At 56.2% G+C, this 14,272-nt stretch overlaps 1 protein-coding gene across 1 annotated transcript in view; it reads left to right on the top strand.

The window, feature by feature from the left end:
• Positions 1-287: 287 nt before the first annotated feature.
• ENG (endoglin) overlaps positions 288-14,272 on the top strand; it is a 30,983-nt gene continuing 16,998 nt past the window's right edge. Inside the window, exons 1-2 of the mRNA XM_047070008.1 lie at positions 288-679; positions 8,706-8,848. Coding sequence (XP_046925964.1) covers positions 613-679; positions 8,706-8,848 — 210 coding nt within the window. The 5' untranslated portion in view covers positions 288-612. The remainder of the gene's footprint in view (positions 680-8,705; positions 8,849-14,272) is intronic.

The following is a 14,272-nucleotide window of genomic DNA, read 5'->3' as shown; positions in this document are numbered from 1 at the left end:
AAGGTCTCCTGGGTAGGCTGTCAGGGTGATTATTTTCATCTGCCGGCTGGGGGCTGCCGGAGGCGCCCCACCAGCCCTGGAGAGGGTGGGATGGGACAGCGGGGTGTGTGGGGGAGACAAGCCTGGAGCCTGGGCCCTCCCACCCCACCGCCTCCTCCCCCCTGCCTCAGGGCCCCCCACCCAGCGACACAGCCCGTGGCACTTCCTCTCCCCGCCTGGCAGGCCGCCTGGCCCGGCCCCTTCTCTAAGGAAGCGCATTTCCTGCCTCCCCGGGCCAGGCTGGATGAGCCGGGAGCTCCCCACCGCTGCCGCTCATACCCTTGCTCCTATCCGCACCCCCGGGCCAGGGCTGTGTCGCAGCTGCCGTCCACGGGAGCCCAGCACCCCCTCCCCGTTCATCCTTCAGCCAGCGACCCCCGGCCCTGCGCCCCTGTGCCCACTTCTCCTGACCCCTCGGCCGCCACCTCAGAAGGCTGGAGCAGGGACGCCGCCGCTCCGGCCGCCTGTTCCCCTTGGGTCCCCGCTCGCGCCCACGCCGGCCCCCACGCCCGCCTGCAGCCCTGCCCCTGGACACCGGATAAGGCCCGGCGCACAGACCCCCAGCTGGACAGCATGGACCGCGGCACGCTTCCCCCCGTTGTCGCCTTGCTGCTGGCCGTCTGCAGCCTCAGACCGACAAGTAGGTGTCCAGGGACCCCGGGTGGGGAGACTTGGCCCCAAGTGTTCCCGGCCTCTGGCCTGGTCCCAAGCTCATGCCCAGTGGGGCCGTCCGAGGGGGTTTGGACAGCCCCAGATGGACACCATAGGGTGACGAACCATCCTGGTTTGGCAGGACGACGAACATTCAGCCCTGAAAGTCTCAAACACGGATGAGTTATTTACCTTTACCTTAACCTTGGCCTCTAGCCTCCCAGCTACGTCCAGTTTCTCCCCAAGAAGCCCGGGTCCCAGAATGCTTGCTGTGCAGCCCTGGGAGAGTCTCCTGCCCTCTCTGAGCCTAAGTTCCTGTCTGAAGAACCTGTGGAAAGGAGGGCGTGTGGATTCCCAGCACTAGGGCACTTGGTTCGCATCTCGTGTGGTTGCTTCCTCGCGGTGTGATGTTGGGGGACTGCGAAGTGGGGGTGGGAATAGAACTCCTCCTGGGCTGTGGCGATGGTCGGTGGTGAGGCCAGTCTTGTAGAGAGAGTTCTCGGGAAGGCTGGAGGGTCCTGTGTTGTTTACTGTGGCTGTATGATTCGCTTTAAATTCCTGCCCCTCGCCTCTCCGGGGCCTGTGAGTGGCTCCCAGAATGCTCTTGAACTTAGCGCTCTCCCTCTGCCTCTACTTACCCCCGCCTCCTTGAAATGCTGCCGGGTGGGGGCACGACCCCGGACTAGGGGTTTTGTGGGAGTTCCTCAGCCCGGGGGTTTTTCCAGGTGGTCTTGGCTCTCGGCCTTCTGAAACTGACCAGATGAGTGGCCGTGAGAAGCTGGGGGCTCCCAACCCCTCATCCCACTCATGTGGGCCTCTCTGTGCCCGCCTAAAACCAGGGGACAGCTCCGGTGGGCACCCCTTCACCCATGGTGCATCTAGGAACTCCCTAGAAGATCTGGGGGTGTGGTGGGGAGAACATAAGGGAAGAGCACAGCAGTGACCCCCCTCCCCACCTGATTCCACCTGTGGCATTTTAAACCCCCTAACCCCTACCACTGCCTCACTGATCACAGAAAACTGTCTCAGACATTAAGTGACCTAGCATGAATTTGACCTCGGGCTTGTGGCTCCTAACCACGTGTACTAAGCAAGCTCCCCCCTCCACCCATGTGGCTCCTAGCAACCCTGCAAGATGGCCGCCTTTATCTCCCCATTTTACAGGAGAGGAAGTAGAGGCTGTGACCTGCCAAGTTCACACAGCCCAGACAGAAGCCTACCCGAGCTGCGCAACGGTCCCCAGGCTGCCCTGTCTTTCTCCCGCCTCCCCCACATTTCTAGCTTGATAACACTCTCTTCTTCGTAATCATCCGAGAAAGATCCATGTAGGCTCTGGTTTTACTGGATGGAAGGCAGGGGTGTGCTGGAAAATAATTAACAACAGGGGTGGAGGGTGTGGGGGATAGCATTTTGTCAATGTCCAGGGTGTAAATGTTCCCACGTGGCTGAATTCAAGCTCCCAACTCCCCAAACTTGAAGTTAGGATGCGAGGTCCAGAAGTGCCTTTGTCTGGCACGCCAAGCATGGGACAGACAGAGATAACCTCAAGAGTGTGGATGTAGTAAAATGGAGTAAAATAAGTAGGAAGTAATGAGTTTTGCTCTTTGTTACCATTTAAAATACATAATTTATTTGTAAGCTTTGTAACGTTTAATTTTTTTAAGATTTTATTTTTTTAATTTTTATTTTTTGAGAGAGCGTGCTCACACGAGGTGGGGGGGGGCAGGAGGGGGAGGGAGAGAGAGAGTCAGTCTTAAACACTCTCCATGTTCAGCGAGGATCCCAACTCGAGGCTTCATCCCATGACTTCGGGTTCCTGATCTGAGCCAAAATCAAGAGTCAGACGCTTAACCGACTGAGCCACCCAGGCGCCCCTAAGATTTTATTTTTATTTATTGTTATTTTTAAAGTTTATTTATGTTGAGAGAGGGAGAGGGTGCGTGCACAAGCAGGGGAGGAACAGAGAGAGGGAGAGAGAGAATCCTAAGCAGGCTCCAGGATGTCAGCACGGAGCCTGATGTGGGGCTCGATCTCACAAATCGTGAGATCGTGACCTGAGTCAAAATCAAGAGTCAAGATGCTTAACCGGCTGAGCTACCCAGGCACCCCTATTTATTTATTTTTAAGTTTATTTGTTTATTTTGACAGAGACAGAGACAGTGTGAGCGGGGGGAGGGGCAGAGAGAGGGGGAGCAGAGAATCCCAACCCCAAGAATCTGACCTGGGGCCCAAACTGGGCTCAAACCTACAACCCCGAGATCAAGATTCACACGCTCCCTCGACTGAGCCAGCCAGGCACCCCAAAATTTAATTTTTAATAATGGCTGTGTTTAACAGCCTGTGGCCCATGGAAGGCGGATGGGGGGCCTGGGTTAAGGTGTAGAACTCAGATCTCCACACTGGGGATGGGGTGGGAGTGACCCTCACATCCTCAATCAGGCCAGAGAGGGTAAAAATGGGTCCAAAACGAGTCCAAGAATGGGTCCAGCCTTCTGGAAACACAGCTTGGCGGAATCTCTCAAAACCGTAATTTGTGTAACAGCTCAGCCTTCAGCTCTATGGAGCTGTTTGCCCAACTCCATAAAGATTTGTCCAACTCCAAAATAAACTGTATGGTCCACAGGTACCTGGAACAAAAACCCAACTGGAAACCACCCAAATGTCCATCAGCCTGGGTCCTATCCAATGAATTATTTTTTTTTTCTATCAAATGAATTATTATGCAGTGCAATACCATGCAGCCAAAACCAAGAAAAAGCTAAATCTATGCGCTGTTGTGGACAGATGTCTGGGACGCAGCATTAGATGTTCAAATGGCCATGACTCCATCTCTGTAAGAATAAAAGAGTAATAGGGGCGCCTGGCTGGCTCAGTCGGTGGAACGTGCGACTCTTGATTTCAGGGTTGTGAGTGTAGAGATGACTTAAAAATAAAATCTTAAAAAAAAAAAAAGAAGAAAACAGTAATAACGCACAGTATGCATGGATAAAATTCCAACATCCCTGCTCTCCGGCACAAGGTTTCTCTAGGCAATTAATTGTCTTACAGACAAGAGTTGGATGCTTGGGGCACCTGGGTGGTTCAGTTGGTTAAGCGTCCGGACTCTTGAGTTCGGCTCAGCTCATGATCTCACAGTTCGTGAGATCGAGCCCCGTGTCAGGCTTTGTGCTGACAGTGCAGCGCCTGCTTGGGATTCTCTCTCTCCCTCTCTCTCTCTCTGCCCCTCTCCCACTCATGCTCTCTCTCTCTGTCTCAAAAATAAGTAAACATTAAAAAAAAAAAAAGAATTGGATGCTTAACTGACTGAGCTCCCCAGGTGCCCCATCATGTAGGTTTTTAAAGAGCAATTTAGTTATATATTCACTTCGGGCTCCTCCTTAAAGAAAATAGATAACGGGAAAAAAATCACTTCCCGAGTTCTTTTATTAATGTAGGCGTTGTTAACATGCTGGTGGGTTGCTTACTAGTTTTTGTCTAGCTTGTTAAGGTAATTTTCATGCAAACGAATCAACATTTGGGAGTCTTGGTTACCCTTCTTATGCCCCAGAAGGTTTCTATGTTGTCATGTAGACTCCATAACCACCCCATCGTGTTTCCAGAATGTTCTTCCCCTTAAATGTGCCATCCCGTCGTTTGGTGAATCTCATTGCTGAATATTCAGGTGGTTTCCCCTTGGAGGCTGGTTATAAATACCACCGCTGCGCACGTTTTTGGTACATGCACCTCTTCCTGTATTTTGGAGTATTTCACTTGGATAGAGTCCCAGAGGCGAGGATGCTGGGATTCGAGGCCCATGTTGGGTGGCTGGGATCAAAGAGTGTTTCCGAAGTGTGGACAAGCCTACACTGAGGGTTGGGACAGAGATGGGACTTGGAGCCCTGTGCTGCCTACCACCTGTGCGGGGATCTGGGGTTCTCTGGAGAGGGGGCTAGTGACGCAGGACAGAGACCACAAATATCCATCCCTTAGAGCCTGCACTCCAGTGCACTTTCCCATTTGCCGGGAGGCAAAAGAGGAGATGTGTGAGCCAGGTGTCAGAGGACGAGACCCTGGGGACATGACCGTGGAGATTCTCTGTCATCTCAGCCAGACAGACAGTGACACTAAGACCCAGCTTTGGGACATCAGCCCCGGAGCCTGAAGAGGACCATCATCTGGGGCGGAGCTGACTTGATCCCTGGGACAGGGACAGGGGTGAAGGGACAAATGTGACTGCTGACATTGACTCAACACTCACTCTGTGCCAGACGCTGAGCTATGCCTGATCTGTCCCATCAGACTCAAACTTCACAAAAGCCCAAAGAAGCAGACACTCCTGTCGCCCCCGTTTGACAGCGGACGAGACTGGGGAACAGGCAGGCGGAGGGATCTGCTCATGCGGACCGCCCAGAAATGAGCAGCTGGAGCTTGAGCCTTGGGTCTAACCACTGTGCGATACTGCCTGAGAGGAGGGGAGATTTGGTTCCCTTCCTGGCCTTACACTGACCCATCCAGCGAGAGTGTAACTGGATCGGTCCCGTCACAAAAGGGCTCTGAGAGTTGAACAGAAGTCGACCAAGAGGTCAAGTAAGGGAAGACCCTTGGTCTGGGAAAGAGCACGGCTGATGCAGGGAATGAGGTGTATTTGGAGAAAAAGCTCACGTCTCCCCAGTGGGCATAAATAATCATGAGAGCAGTTGCCCGGTCTTGAGCAACCCCGCGCATCAGGAGCCCGCTTAGCGGGCAGGCGTCCTCTGACCAACTTTCTCAGCAAGTGGATGAGGAGGGTGTCGTGATTACCGTCATCCCCATTGTGAAGATAGTAACACTGAGGCACGGAAAGGAAGCTGGGAGCTGGCAGAATCGGGACCTGAACGTTGGCATGTATCCCATCCCTGCCCTTGTCAATTCCGTGATAGGTTGTGGAGTGTGGACTTGACCCTGAGGGCGTTGGGCCACGGGAGAGACTGGAGAAGGGAGAAGGGGGCGTTGGGGCGTCACTGGGGGGTGGCTGGGCTGGAAGCTGGGGAATCTGTGAGGCTGTAATTGGACCCTGAAAGGGGCAAAGGGTGGATGGGTGACCGAGGAAGAGGAAATAATCACAACTAGTGTGTTCAGAGTGCTTACGGGGCACCAGGCTCTCCACACGGCTGGGAAGTGGGTGCTGGGTGCGCGAGCCGGCTCGCCCGGGGTACAAATACAGGGCTCTGACACTTAATAGCTGGGCCACCTTGGGCAAACTCTTGCACCTTGCGGATCTCATCTCCCCATGCGTCCTGTGGTTACAATAACGGTACCCACCTGTAGGCCTGCTGCAAGGATCCAACGAATGAAACTCCTGGGCAGCCTCAAAATGGTTCCTGGCTCTCAGTAAGCACGATGAAAGCTGTTTTGCAACCGGGGAAACCGAGGCTCAGAGAAGTTAGGCCTTCGCTCAAGGTGACCATCTTTTTTAAGGGGTAGGGCTGGGGTCTGACCCAGGCTGTCTGACTCTGGAGTTGCTTTTCTCGACCATTATTATTCTCTGTGGCCTTTCAAGGTGCCGGGGTGGCCATCTGGAAAGCGCCGAGGTGGCTCTATGCTCATGGGTGGGGCGGAGGAGGAAGGGGACAGAGGTGGGAAAGTGGCTCCTGGGTCTCTCGCTCAGGCCGGGTCACCCAGGCCCCTAGTGGCGCCTCCTCCAAGCCGGGTCCCGGGAGGCCCTGGCGTTTCCCTTGGTGCCAGGGGATTGTTTTCAGCTCTGTCTGGGCCCGCCTCCGGCTCCGGGAGACAGGCCCGGGCGTCATACTCCCGCCTGTCTCCCCATTCTCGTCTGCGGGGTGGGGGAGCCAGGATTCGAAAAGGCCCCAAAATAAATGGACCTCTTATCTGATCTCCCAGCCTGGCCCGTTATCTGATCATTACATAATGGCCAGGCCTGTGGCCTCTCCCGCTGACGGCATGGAGGAGGTGGCCCCGGGTGGCCCGGCAATCCAGGAGGAACTGGGGTTCCTGGAAGTCTGGGGAGGGGGCAGGGAAAGTCCCAAGGAAAGGAGGAAGGCACCGCGTTAATCTGCAGGCCAGACCCCAGGTCACTGTGGGGAGAGGTGGGTCCAAGGCCCAGCCTGGTTAGCCATGTGCCGTGTGATCTGCTCACGTCCTGCCTCTCCGGGCCTCAGTCTTCCCATCTGTATAGGAAGGGTTTGGACCAAGTCTGTGTTTGCTGATAGGCAGTGGGAGAGAGAGCACTAAGGAGCACTGAGGGGCCTAGTGGGCCACCAGGGGGTGGGACAGCAGGAGGTGGGGTCAGCCCTCCCATCTGCTGGGGAGAGGAGGTCTGCTGGCCTGAGGCACCAGTGACCTCCCTGTCAGAGGTCCCTCACCTGCAGACTGCCCTTTCCACCTCACCCCAACCTCCTCATGCAGTTCGTTCTTCTCCAGTGACAGAAGTCACTCAAATAACTGTAACCAAAAGAAATGCCACATGCCCTGTCTCATAACCTCTACGGGTTATGTGGGTTCTAATTATCGTTCCACAGACGAGGAAAATGAGGTCCAAAGCGGTGAAATCGTTACCAAAGCCACATAGCCAGTAAGCCCGGGCCGGAGATTCAAACCCAGGTCGGCCTGGCTCCAGGGACCTTGCCTTCAATCAAAATGTCATATGACGCTTGCATTCGGATTCTTGCACATAGGACAGGGCCAGGGCAAGGACGTATAAGGTTGGGTCCCCATAGCAGCCAAACGTCCTCGTCCTGAACTTCTCCTTCTCAACGTGCGGCCGGTGGATGGTGTTGCCGTGACCAGGGACGGCCATCTTGAGCCCTTCTCTTCCCCCTGGGGGTCCTGAGCCCAGCAAGGCTGGCTTAGACAAAGACGGTCCAATAGCCTGGGATTCGGAAGAAGCCTCCCTAGCCCCCCTCCTCTGAGCTGGCGACGGCTGGACGTGCGGCCAGTCCCTCCGCGCCCATCTTTGATCTCCAAGAAAACAGGAAATGAGCGCGACAAGATGGAGACACAAACTTCCAAACAGTCTCCCCTTCTCTGTCCTCCTTCCCTCCTCCGGAGCCCCCCCTTCCCCGGCACATTCCTTAGGACGAGGTGTAGGGGCCTCATTTCCTCTTCCTCCTCTGCTGGGTCAGGGTGAAATTCCATTCCCTTCCCTCAGGACCTGCGTTTCCGGGCGGCCCAGCGGCAGGCTCTGCGGCCCAGGCCTACTTCCCAGGGCCGCCCTCTGAACCTGGGCCGCCCTTCTGGCTCCCTCTGTCCCTCGGGGCCAGGAGACTCTCAACCCTCCTTGCCTCGTTCCTCCCAGCCCCCTTGAGGCACGGGAGGGAAGGTTTTCCTCTCCTGATCTCGGGCCTCGTCTCCCTTTGGAGCGAGCCAGCCTGGAGGCTTGCGTGCGTGCATGCGTGAGCCCTTCCGCATAGCAAGGGTCGCCTGATGTAGCAAATGAACATATAGGAGGCTCAGTGAAATTTGAATTTCAGATAAACAATGAAAAAAATTTTAGTGTAAATATGTCCCAGGGTGCCTGGGTGGCTCAGTCGGTTAAGCGTCCAAGTCTTGATTTCGGCTCAGGTCATGATCTCATGGTTCGTGAGTTCAGGCCCTGTATCGGGCTCTGTGCTGACAGCGCAGAGCCTGCTTGGGATTCTGTCTCCCTCTCTCTCTGACCCTCCCCTACTCACTCTCTGTCTCGAAAATAGATAAATAAACATGAAAAAAAATATATGTCCCATTTTATTATATTTAGGATACCCTTATACTTCTAAAAATTAATCATTTTTTAGTCAACTTTAACTGGGCATCCTGCATTTTCTCCGTCAACCCAACCCCTAGTAGCACTGTGAGCTCAGGCAAGAGACTTTTCCTTTCTGAGCCTTAGTTTCTCCATCTGTGGAATGGATATAATGATATCCACCTCGTAGGGTAGCTGCGAGAAGGTAATAAAGCCCTCAGCCGGTGCCAAGCACCCAGTAGGCATTCAGAGAGTGGGAACATTGTCACCACCTTATTCTTATCTGGGGCTCTCTCTGGCTGTGCTTCCCCAACAGGTCTTGCAGAAACTGTCCATTGTGACCTACAGCCTGTGGATGCCGAGGTGACATACGTCACGAGTCGGGTTCCCGAGGGCTGCGTGGCTCAGGTCCCCAATGCTACCCTTCAAGTCCACATTCTCTTCCTGGAGTCCTCAAGGGTAAGCGCCTGCTGGCAGGGCCGGGTGGGGCCCCAGAGAAAGGCCCGGGGCCAAGGGGATGAGGGGGGCCTTCCTTGTGGCTGTCCCTGGAGCAGTGGGTCACATCCTCACCAGGGCCCCTGCCAGGAGGGACACGTGGGCATCTCACAGGGTTGGTAAGGGATGACATTTCTGGGGCCAGCATCACAGAGGTCTGCTGGATGCCACAAGACCCAGGTGGGAGGGGGGTTTGGCCACTGAGTGGAGAAGAACCACGTGAGCAGTGAGACGAACCAGGTGAGCCACCCCCTGTGCACCTGCAACGGTGAGGATCTTGACGCTTCTCGGTGGACTGAGCTCCCCTCCGGGCAGCTTGGGCTTTGAGAAGGGCTTTCCCTCCGTGGAGTCCAAATCCCCCTCCCTGGAATGTCCCTCATTGAACATCTATGACCTGGCCAGGCAGCCCACAGAGATTGGACGGCCGGTGATGCCACCTTGGAGACCAGCGTCCCTCCTGAGACCCCTCCTGAGGTCCAGCGTTAGCTTAAGTCCCTCCTAATGATAATAACACACCGACCGAATGCTTACTATGCACTAAACTCTGTGCCAGACTCTGTGTGAGGCTTCCTGTGTGCTAGGTACTGTTAGAGACCTACTAAGAGCCAGGACCTGAGTTCAACGTCTTATGTGTGTTAAGCCTCCCAAGGGCCCATCTGTCAGAGTCTGTTATTACCCCCACGTTTCAGAGGAGGAAACAGGCCTGGAGAGGCAAAGCAACATGCCCCAGGCCACAGTTCACACTAGATTCTGGGAGCCCCCACGCTAGGCTGTCACCTGGCTCCCCAGTTGGGTGTGTGTTCAGTGGGCATCTGGCCTGCCTGGGCCGGTAGCCACACCTGGCTGATGTGGCCTCAGGTCCTGAAAGCGATTTAGTGGTGTCAGCTCAGTGAACTTGTGGCCAAGCTGCCCCTGAAACTGTTAAGTTGCCCTGCATTTGTGTGGTGATAAGAGGGTGCCCAGACCACCAATATCGGGGGGGGCCTGCTCCCCACCGCCCTGCCTGCCACCGGGACTGCGGGCCTCGATAATCCCCAAGCCAAGATAGCGCCAAGCACATGTTATAGGGTTTTCGTAGCCATTGTAATTTTTTTCAAGTTTGGTGATGATATGGAAAATAAGATTGCCCTCTAGAAGTTCGTTTTGTTTGTTCTGATGATCAGGTCTCTGTACCTCCTCCGGGTGATGGGTGACTGGGCTCCCCCAACCCTAATCTTTCAACGAGGCGCCAGAGTCAGAGAAAAGCCCCCTGCCAAGTGCCCGGGTCTATGGGAAACAGATGTGTAGACAGTCAGCCAGGATCCGGGTGATTGGTGCTTTCTTGGGGAGGGCAGAGCAGGGCAGGGATATTCCAACTGCTGTGGGATTAGGCAGGGCTTCCTGGAGGAAGCAACGACACGAAGGATGGTCAGGAGCTCATGGAGCGAAGGAGGCGTTAGGGAAGAGCAGAGCACAGAGTGAATGCACAGGCAGGTGAGGACCGTGGTTAGGGTCCAAATGTGGTTCGCCGTGGCGGGAGCTTGCTGTCCACCTTTGGGGCAGGGATGGGGGCGGGGGTGAGAAGGCCCTGTCACCATATTAAGGAGTTTGGTCTTTATCCCGTGGGCAGTGACAGTCATCGGAGGGTTTTTAGGGGTACGGTAGAATGCCAGGGTCACTCGTGCCGTCCTAGAGCTCACGGCAACAGAATCTCCCGTCACCCTCTGCCTCTTCCAGAAAACTCAGTCCCTGGGGCGTCTGGCTTTTAATCCGCGAAGCCACGCTGCAAGCCCCAAGACTGCCAGGCATGTGTGTCTGAGGGGGTGGTGGAGACAGCTGGGGCTCAGGAGACTGGCGCTCCAGCCTTGGATGTCACTGACCAGCACCCCACACGGTGCCTGGCCTGCAGAGGGGGCCCCTTCTCCTCACTCTCCAACACACACACCTATTTCTTACATGTTTGTGTCTTTCTTTTTGAGAGAGAGAGAGAGAGAGAGATAGAGAGACAGAATCCCAAGCAGGCTCCACGCTGTCAGCGCAGAGCCCGACGTGGGGCTCGAACTCACGAACTGTGAGATCGTGACCTGAGTCAAAACCAAAAGTCAGATGCTTAACTGACTGAACCACCCAGGAGCCCCTCACACATATTTCTTGGGCTCGGGGACTCACCGAGGAATCACAGAGTGTCAGGATCTGGCCCAGGGCCTGACAGATACCAAATAACTGCTGAGTGAATGAATGATTGAATGAATGAATGAATGAATGCACGCACTGCTGTGTGACCTTGATGCAACAGTGAAGCACGCAGGTTCTGGAACCAGTCTTCAGATTGAACTTCGGCTTCACAGCTCAGGGCAGCACGGCCTTGGGCTACCTCTCTAAGGCCTTGGTTTTCCACGGGAAATACGGGGCCCATAACAGCACCTCCGGGGGCGGTGGGAATCCAGTGGGGTGGGGCAGGCAAATATCGAGTGCAGGCCTGCCCAGTAGCACTGCTTGTTGTTATGATGCCTCCTCTCTGGCCTCCGTGTCTCACCTGTAAAAGTCTTGCCGGGTATGCTATGGTTTCCAGAATATCGTCCCATCAGTCAACTAATTTGATCCCCAAAGGTTATTGCTACCAGGTGGCTGAGGTAGGGGCAGTGAATCCCACCAGACCCCATGCTGTGACCCAGAAGGCCCCTTTCTCCCTGGGGAGGCCCCCAGGGATCGGGTCCTTGATAGCCCCCCCCTCCCCACCGCCCGACAACCAGCCATCGACAGGTGCCTGCTCTGTGCCCAGCCAGCGTTAGGCATTGATGGTGCAGAGAGAAAGCAGACGTGACCCCTGCCATCGAGCCAATCCCAAGCCAGGAGAGGCAGAGGTGGGCATCAGCACCCCGGGTGTTGAGTAATGGGATCGGCAACGTGGGGCTGTGGAGGGAAAGGGGCATTAGTGAAAGGCTCCTGGCGTCTAGCCAGACAGAGAGGGGGGTGAAGGGCATTGCAGGCAGAGGGCCCCACAGGAGCAAAGGCCTAGAGGCCAGAAACATGAGCTGGCAGGGGGCTGGCAGGGGGGGGGGGCGGCTATCTCAGCAACCAGCCCAAGCCCTCCCGACCTGTGGCCGCCTTCTTCAAACCCTGGCACGCAGAAACGGCTGTCCCGTCCACCCCTGCGCAGCGTCTGAATCCTCAGACTTCCTGCGGGTGGACAGCCGATGAGCTGAGGGAGCCAAGCGGCTCGGGGAAGAGAGGTCTGCGGCAGACAGACAAGGGGGCCACTGGGCAGGGGCTCTATCTCACCGGGTCCCCGAAGGGCAGGCCGGAGCCTGGATTCCGGGAGGGGGCCCGGGGTCACATCCTGACCCGCGGAGACAGGAAACCGGCCTGGTGTCTCAGCGATTCCCGTCAGACCGACTGCACCGATCTGTCCTCCTAACAAACCCCAGGCAGCCAGGCAGAGCTGGGGCAGCCGCTGATTCACCCTACTTCTGGGCAAACCCGTGGCCAAAGACACCCCACCCACCCCCAAGCAGACGGAACCTGCTGGGCTCTTGCACTGACTCATTCCTGACCAGAGGGGCAGGCAAGGCTGCTCAGGCAGGGAGAGAGAGAGAATGAGAGCGGGAGGGGCCCTGGGCTACCATCCTGAGAGGCTGTGAAGGGCCGTGGAGGGCAGTGTCACTCTCAGACTCGGGGGCAATGGGGACCCCTGTTCAGGCCCCACAATTAATGGCTCTTCTCTGGCCCTCTTCCAGTTGTGCTCCTCCCCCGGGATAGGGTAGCTGCAGGTCAAAGGGACGTGGAGCCTGTACCCGTCCCCCCGAGTCCGTGCTCTGGGTACCCGGACTCCAGAATTCCCTGCCCTGTGTGTGCTGAGCCCCCTCCTGAGGCTGCATGGGGCTCTTTCCCGTCCCACCCTCCAGCGGGGGCACTGCATGACTAGTAGAAGCCCCTCCAGACCTAAAGGATGGGCACAGTGGCTGTGTGTAGGGGGTGGCCATGGCAGAACTTGGGCATTCGGGCTGCGTTGCCCACATCCGTACTCGTGAAGAGAAGGAGGTAAAAAGAAAGGAGGGTGGGCTGGAAGCCAGGGGCTGCCATTTGTAGTCGTAACCCAGGCCTTACAGATATTAGGGGCAAGTTTGGTGGAAAGGCACAGAATGGGCAGCAGCCAAACAGGCTGAGTGGGGATAGTCTGCTTTCTCCCTGCTGTGTCCCCAGTGTCAAGTTCAGGGTCAGACTGGAAGTAAATATTGGATGGATGGATGGATGGATGGATGGATGGGTGTGTGGATGGATAATGGAAAGAAGGAAGGAAGGAGAAATATACATGCACGTGAACATTTGTTGACTGACCATCCCAAGGGGTTCGTGGTGCCACTTGCTGTCCATCTCTGGTTGTTTAGGGGGTGTTTGCCAAGCTCCTGGAGGAGAGATTTGTGCCCCTTCAAGAGCCCAGAAGCCCCAGGCTGGGCCCAGCACTGGCCTCTCAGATTGGCAAATGGAACTGGGGAAGTGGGGAGAGCATAGGCTGACCAGGGGCCCTCAGCGTCGGAAAGTAGTAGGTCCCTCCTGGGGCGGGGGGGAGGGGGTGTCTGGAAACCCCCTCTGTGTCCACCTGACTAGAGACTATGACTCCTGGAATGCCAAACACTGGGCCGCCCGCCCCCACCCAAGATGGCAGGATGAAATCCAGCAGCCACGCAATACTAGAACATCGCTGAGCCCCACTCCGCACTACACAGAGGGGAAGAGCGAGGCCCAGAGGGGGGATGCCACAGTGAGACGTAGCCAAGGCAATTCCAGCTAATTGCCGCCCACCTCTGATGCCAACCTCCCCAGCCCCAACCCATGGCACTCGGGATGGGCGGGCCAGGAGGAAAAGGCAGGGAACGAAAGCCATCCGCTGCTGCGTATTTAGCTAGGCACTGGCCAGCACACTCTGGAAGCAGAATCTCACTGAGCCCTCAACCAGTCTGTGAAGCGGGCGTTATCGTTCAGCCGATTTCCCGGATCGGGAAATCGAGCCCCAGAGAAGAAGAGTGACTGCCCAGGGTCACAGGTGAACGCCTGAGCCCGCATTTGAAATCAGACCAGTCTGGCTTTGACCTCCCCTTCCCCTGCCAGCCCGCTTGTGCGTATCATCGGAGTCTGCTGGGCTGGACAGAGGGACGGCTGGCTCCAATCTGGCCGGCTCCAGTCTGGCCCTAGGAGGGTGGGGGCTGCAGGCAGCCCCAAGGCTCCACTCCTAGAAGAATTGCTGGAAGCAACTTTCTATAAGTGGCTACTAGTGTTCAGGGCCTCCTCACCGAAATCCCCCCTTCCCGCCACCAACCGCTGGGCCAACAATGGCATCTGTGGGACACTGGCACAAAAATAGAAACTCGGTCTCCCGCCCACCCACTCGGGGAAGGGGCGGGGGTTGGC

This window comes from Lynx rufus, unplaced genomic scaffold (genome assembly GCF_022079265.1).
Source record: "Lynx rufus isolate CCGP_SWC_20201006 ecotype Redwood Valley unplaced genomic scaffold, mLynRuf1.p SCAF_10, whole genome shotgun sequence".
NCBI classification, from domain to species: Eukaryota; Metazoa; Chordata; class Mammalia; order Carnivora; family Felidae; genus Lynx; species Lynx rufus.
This window is presented reverse-complemented; position numbering and strand designations above follow the sequence as displayed.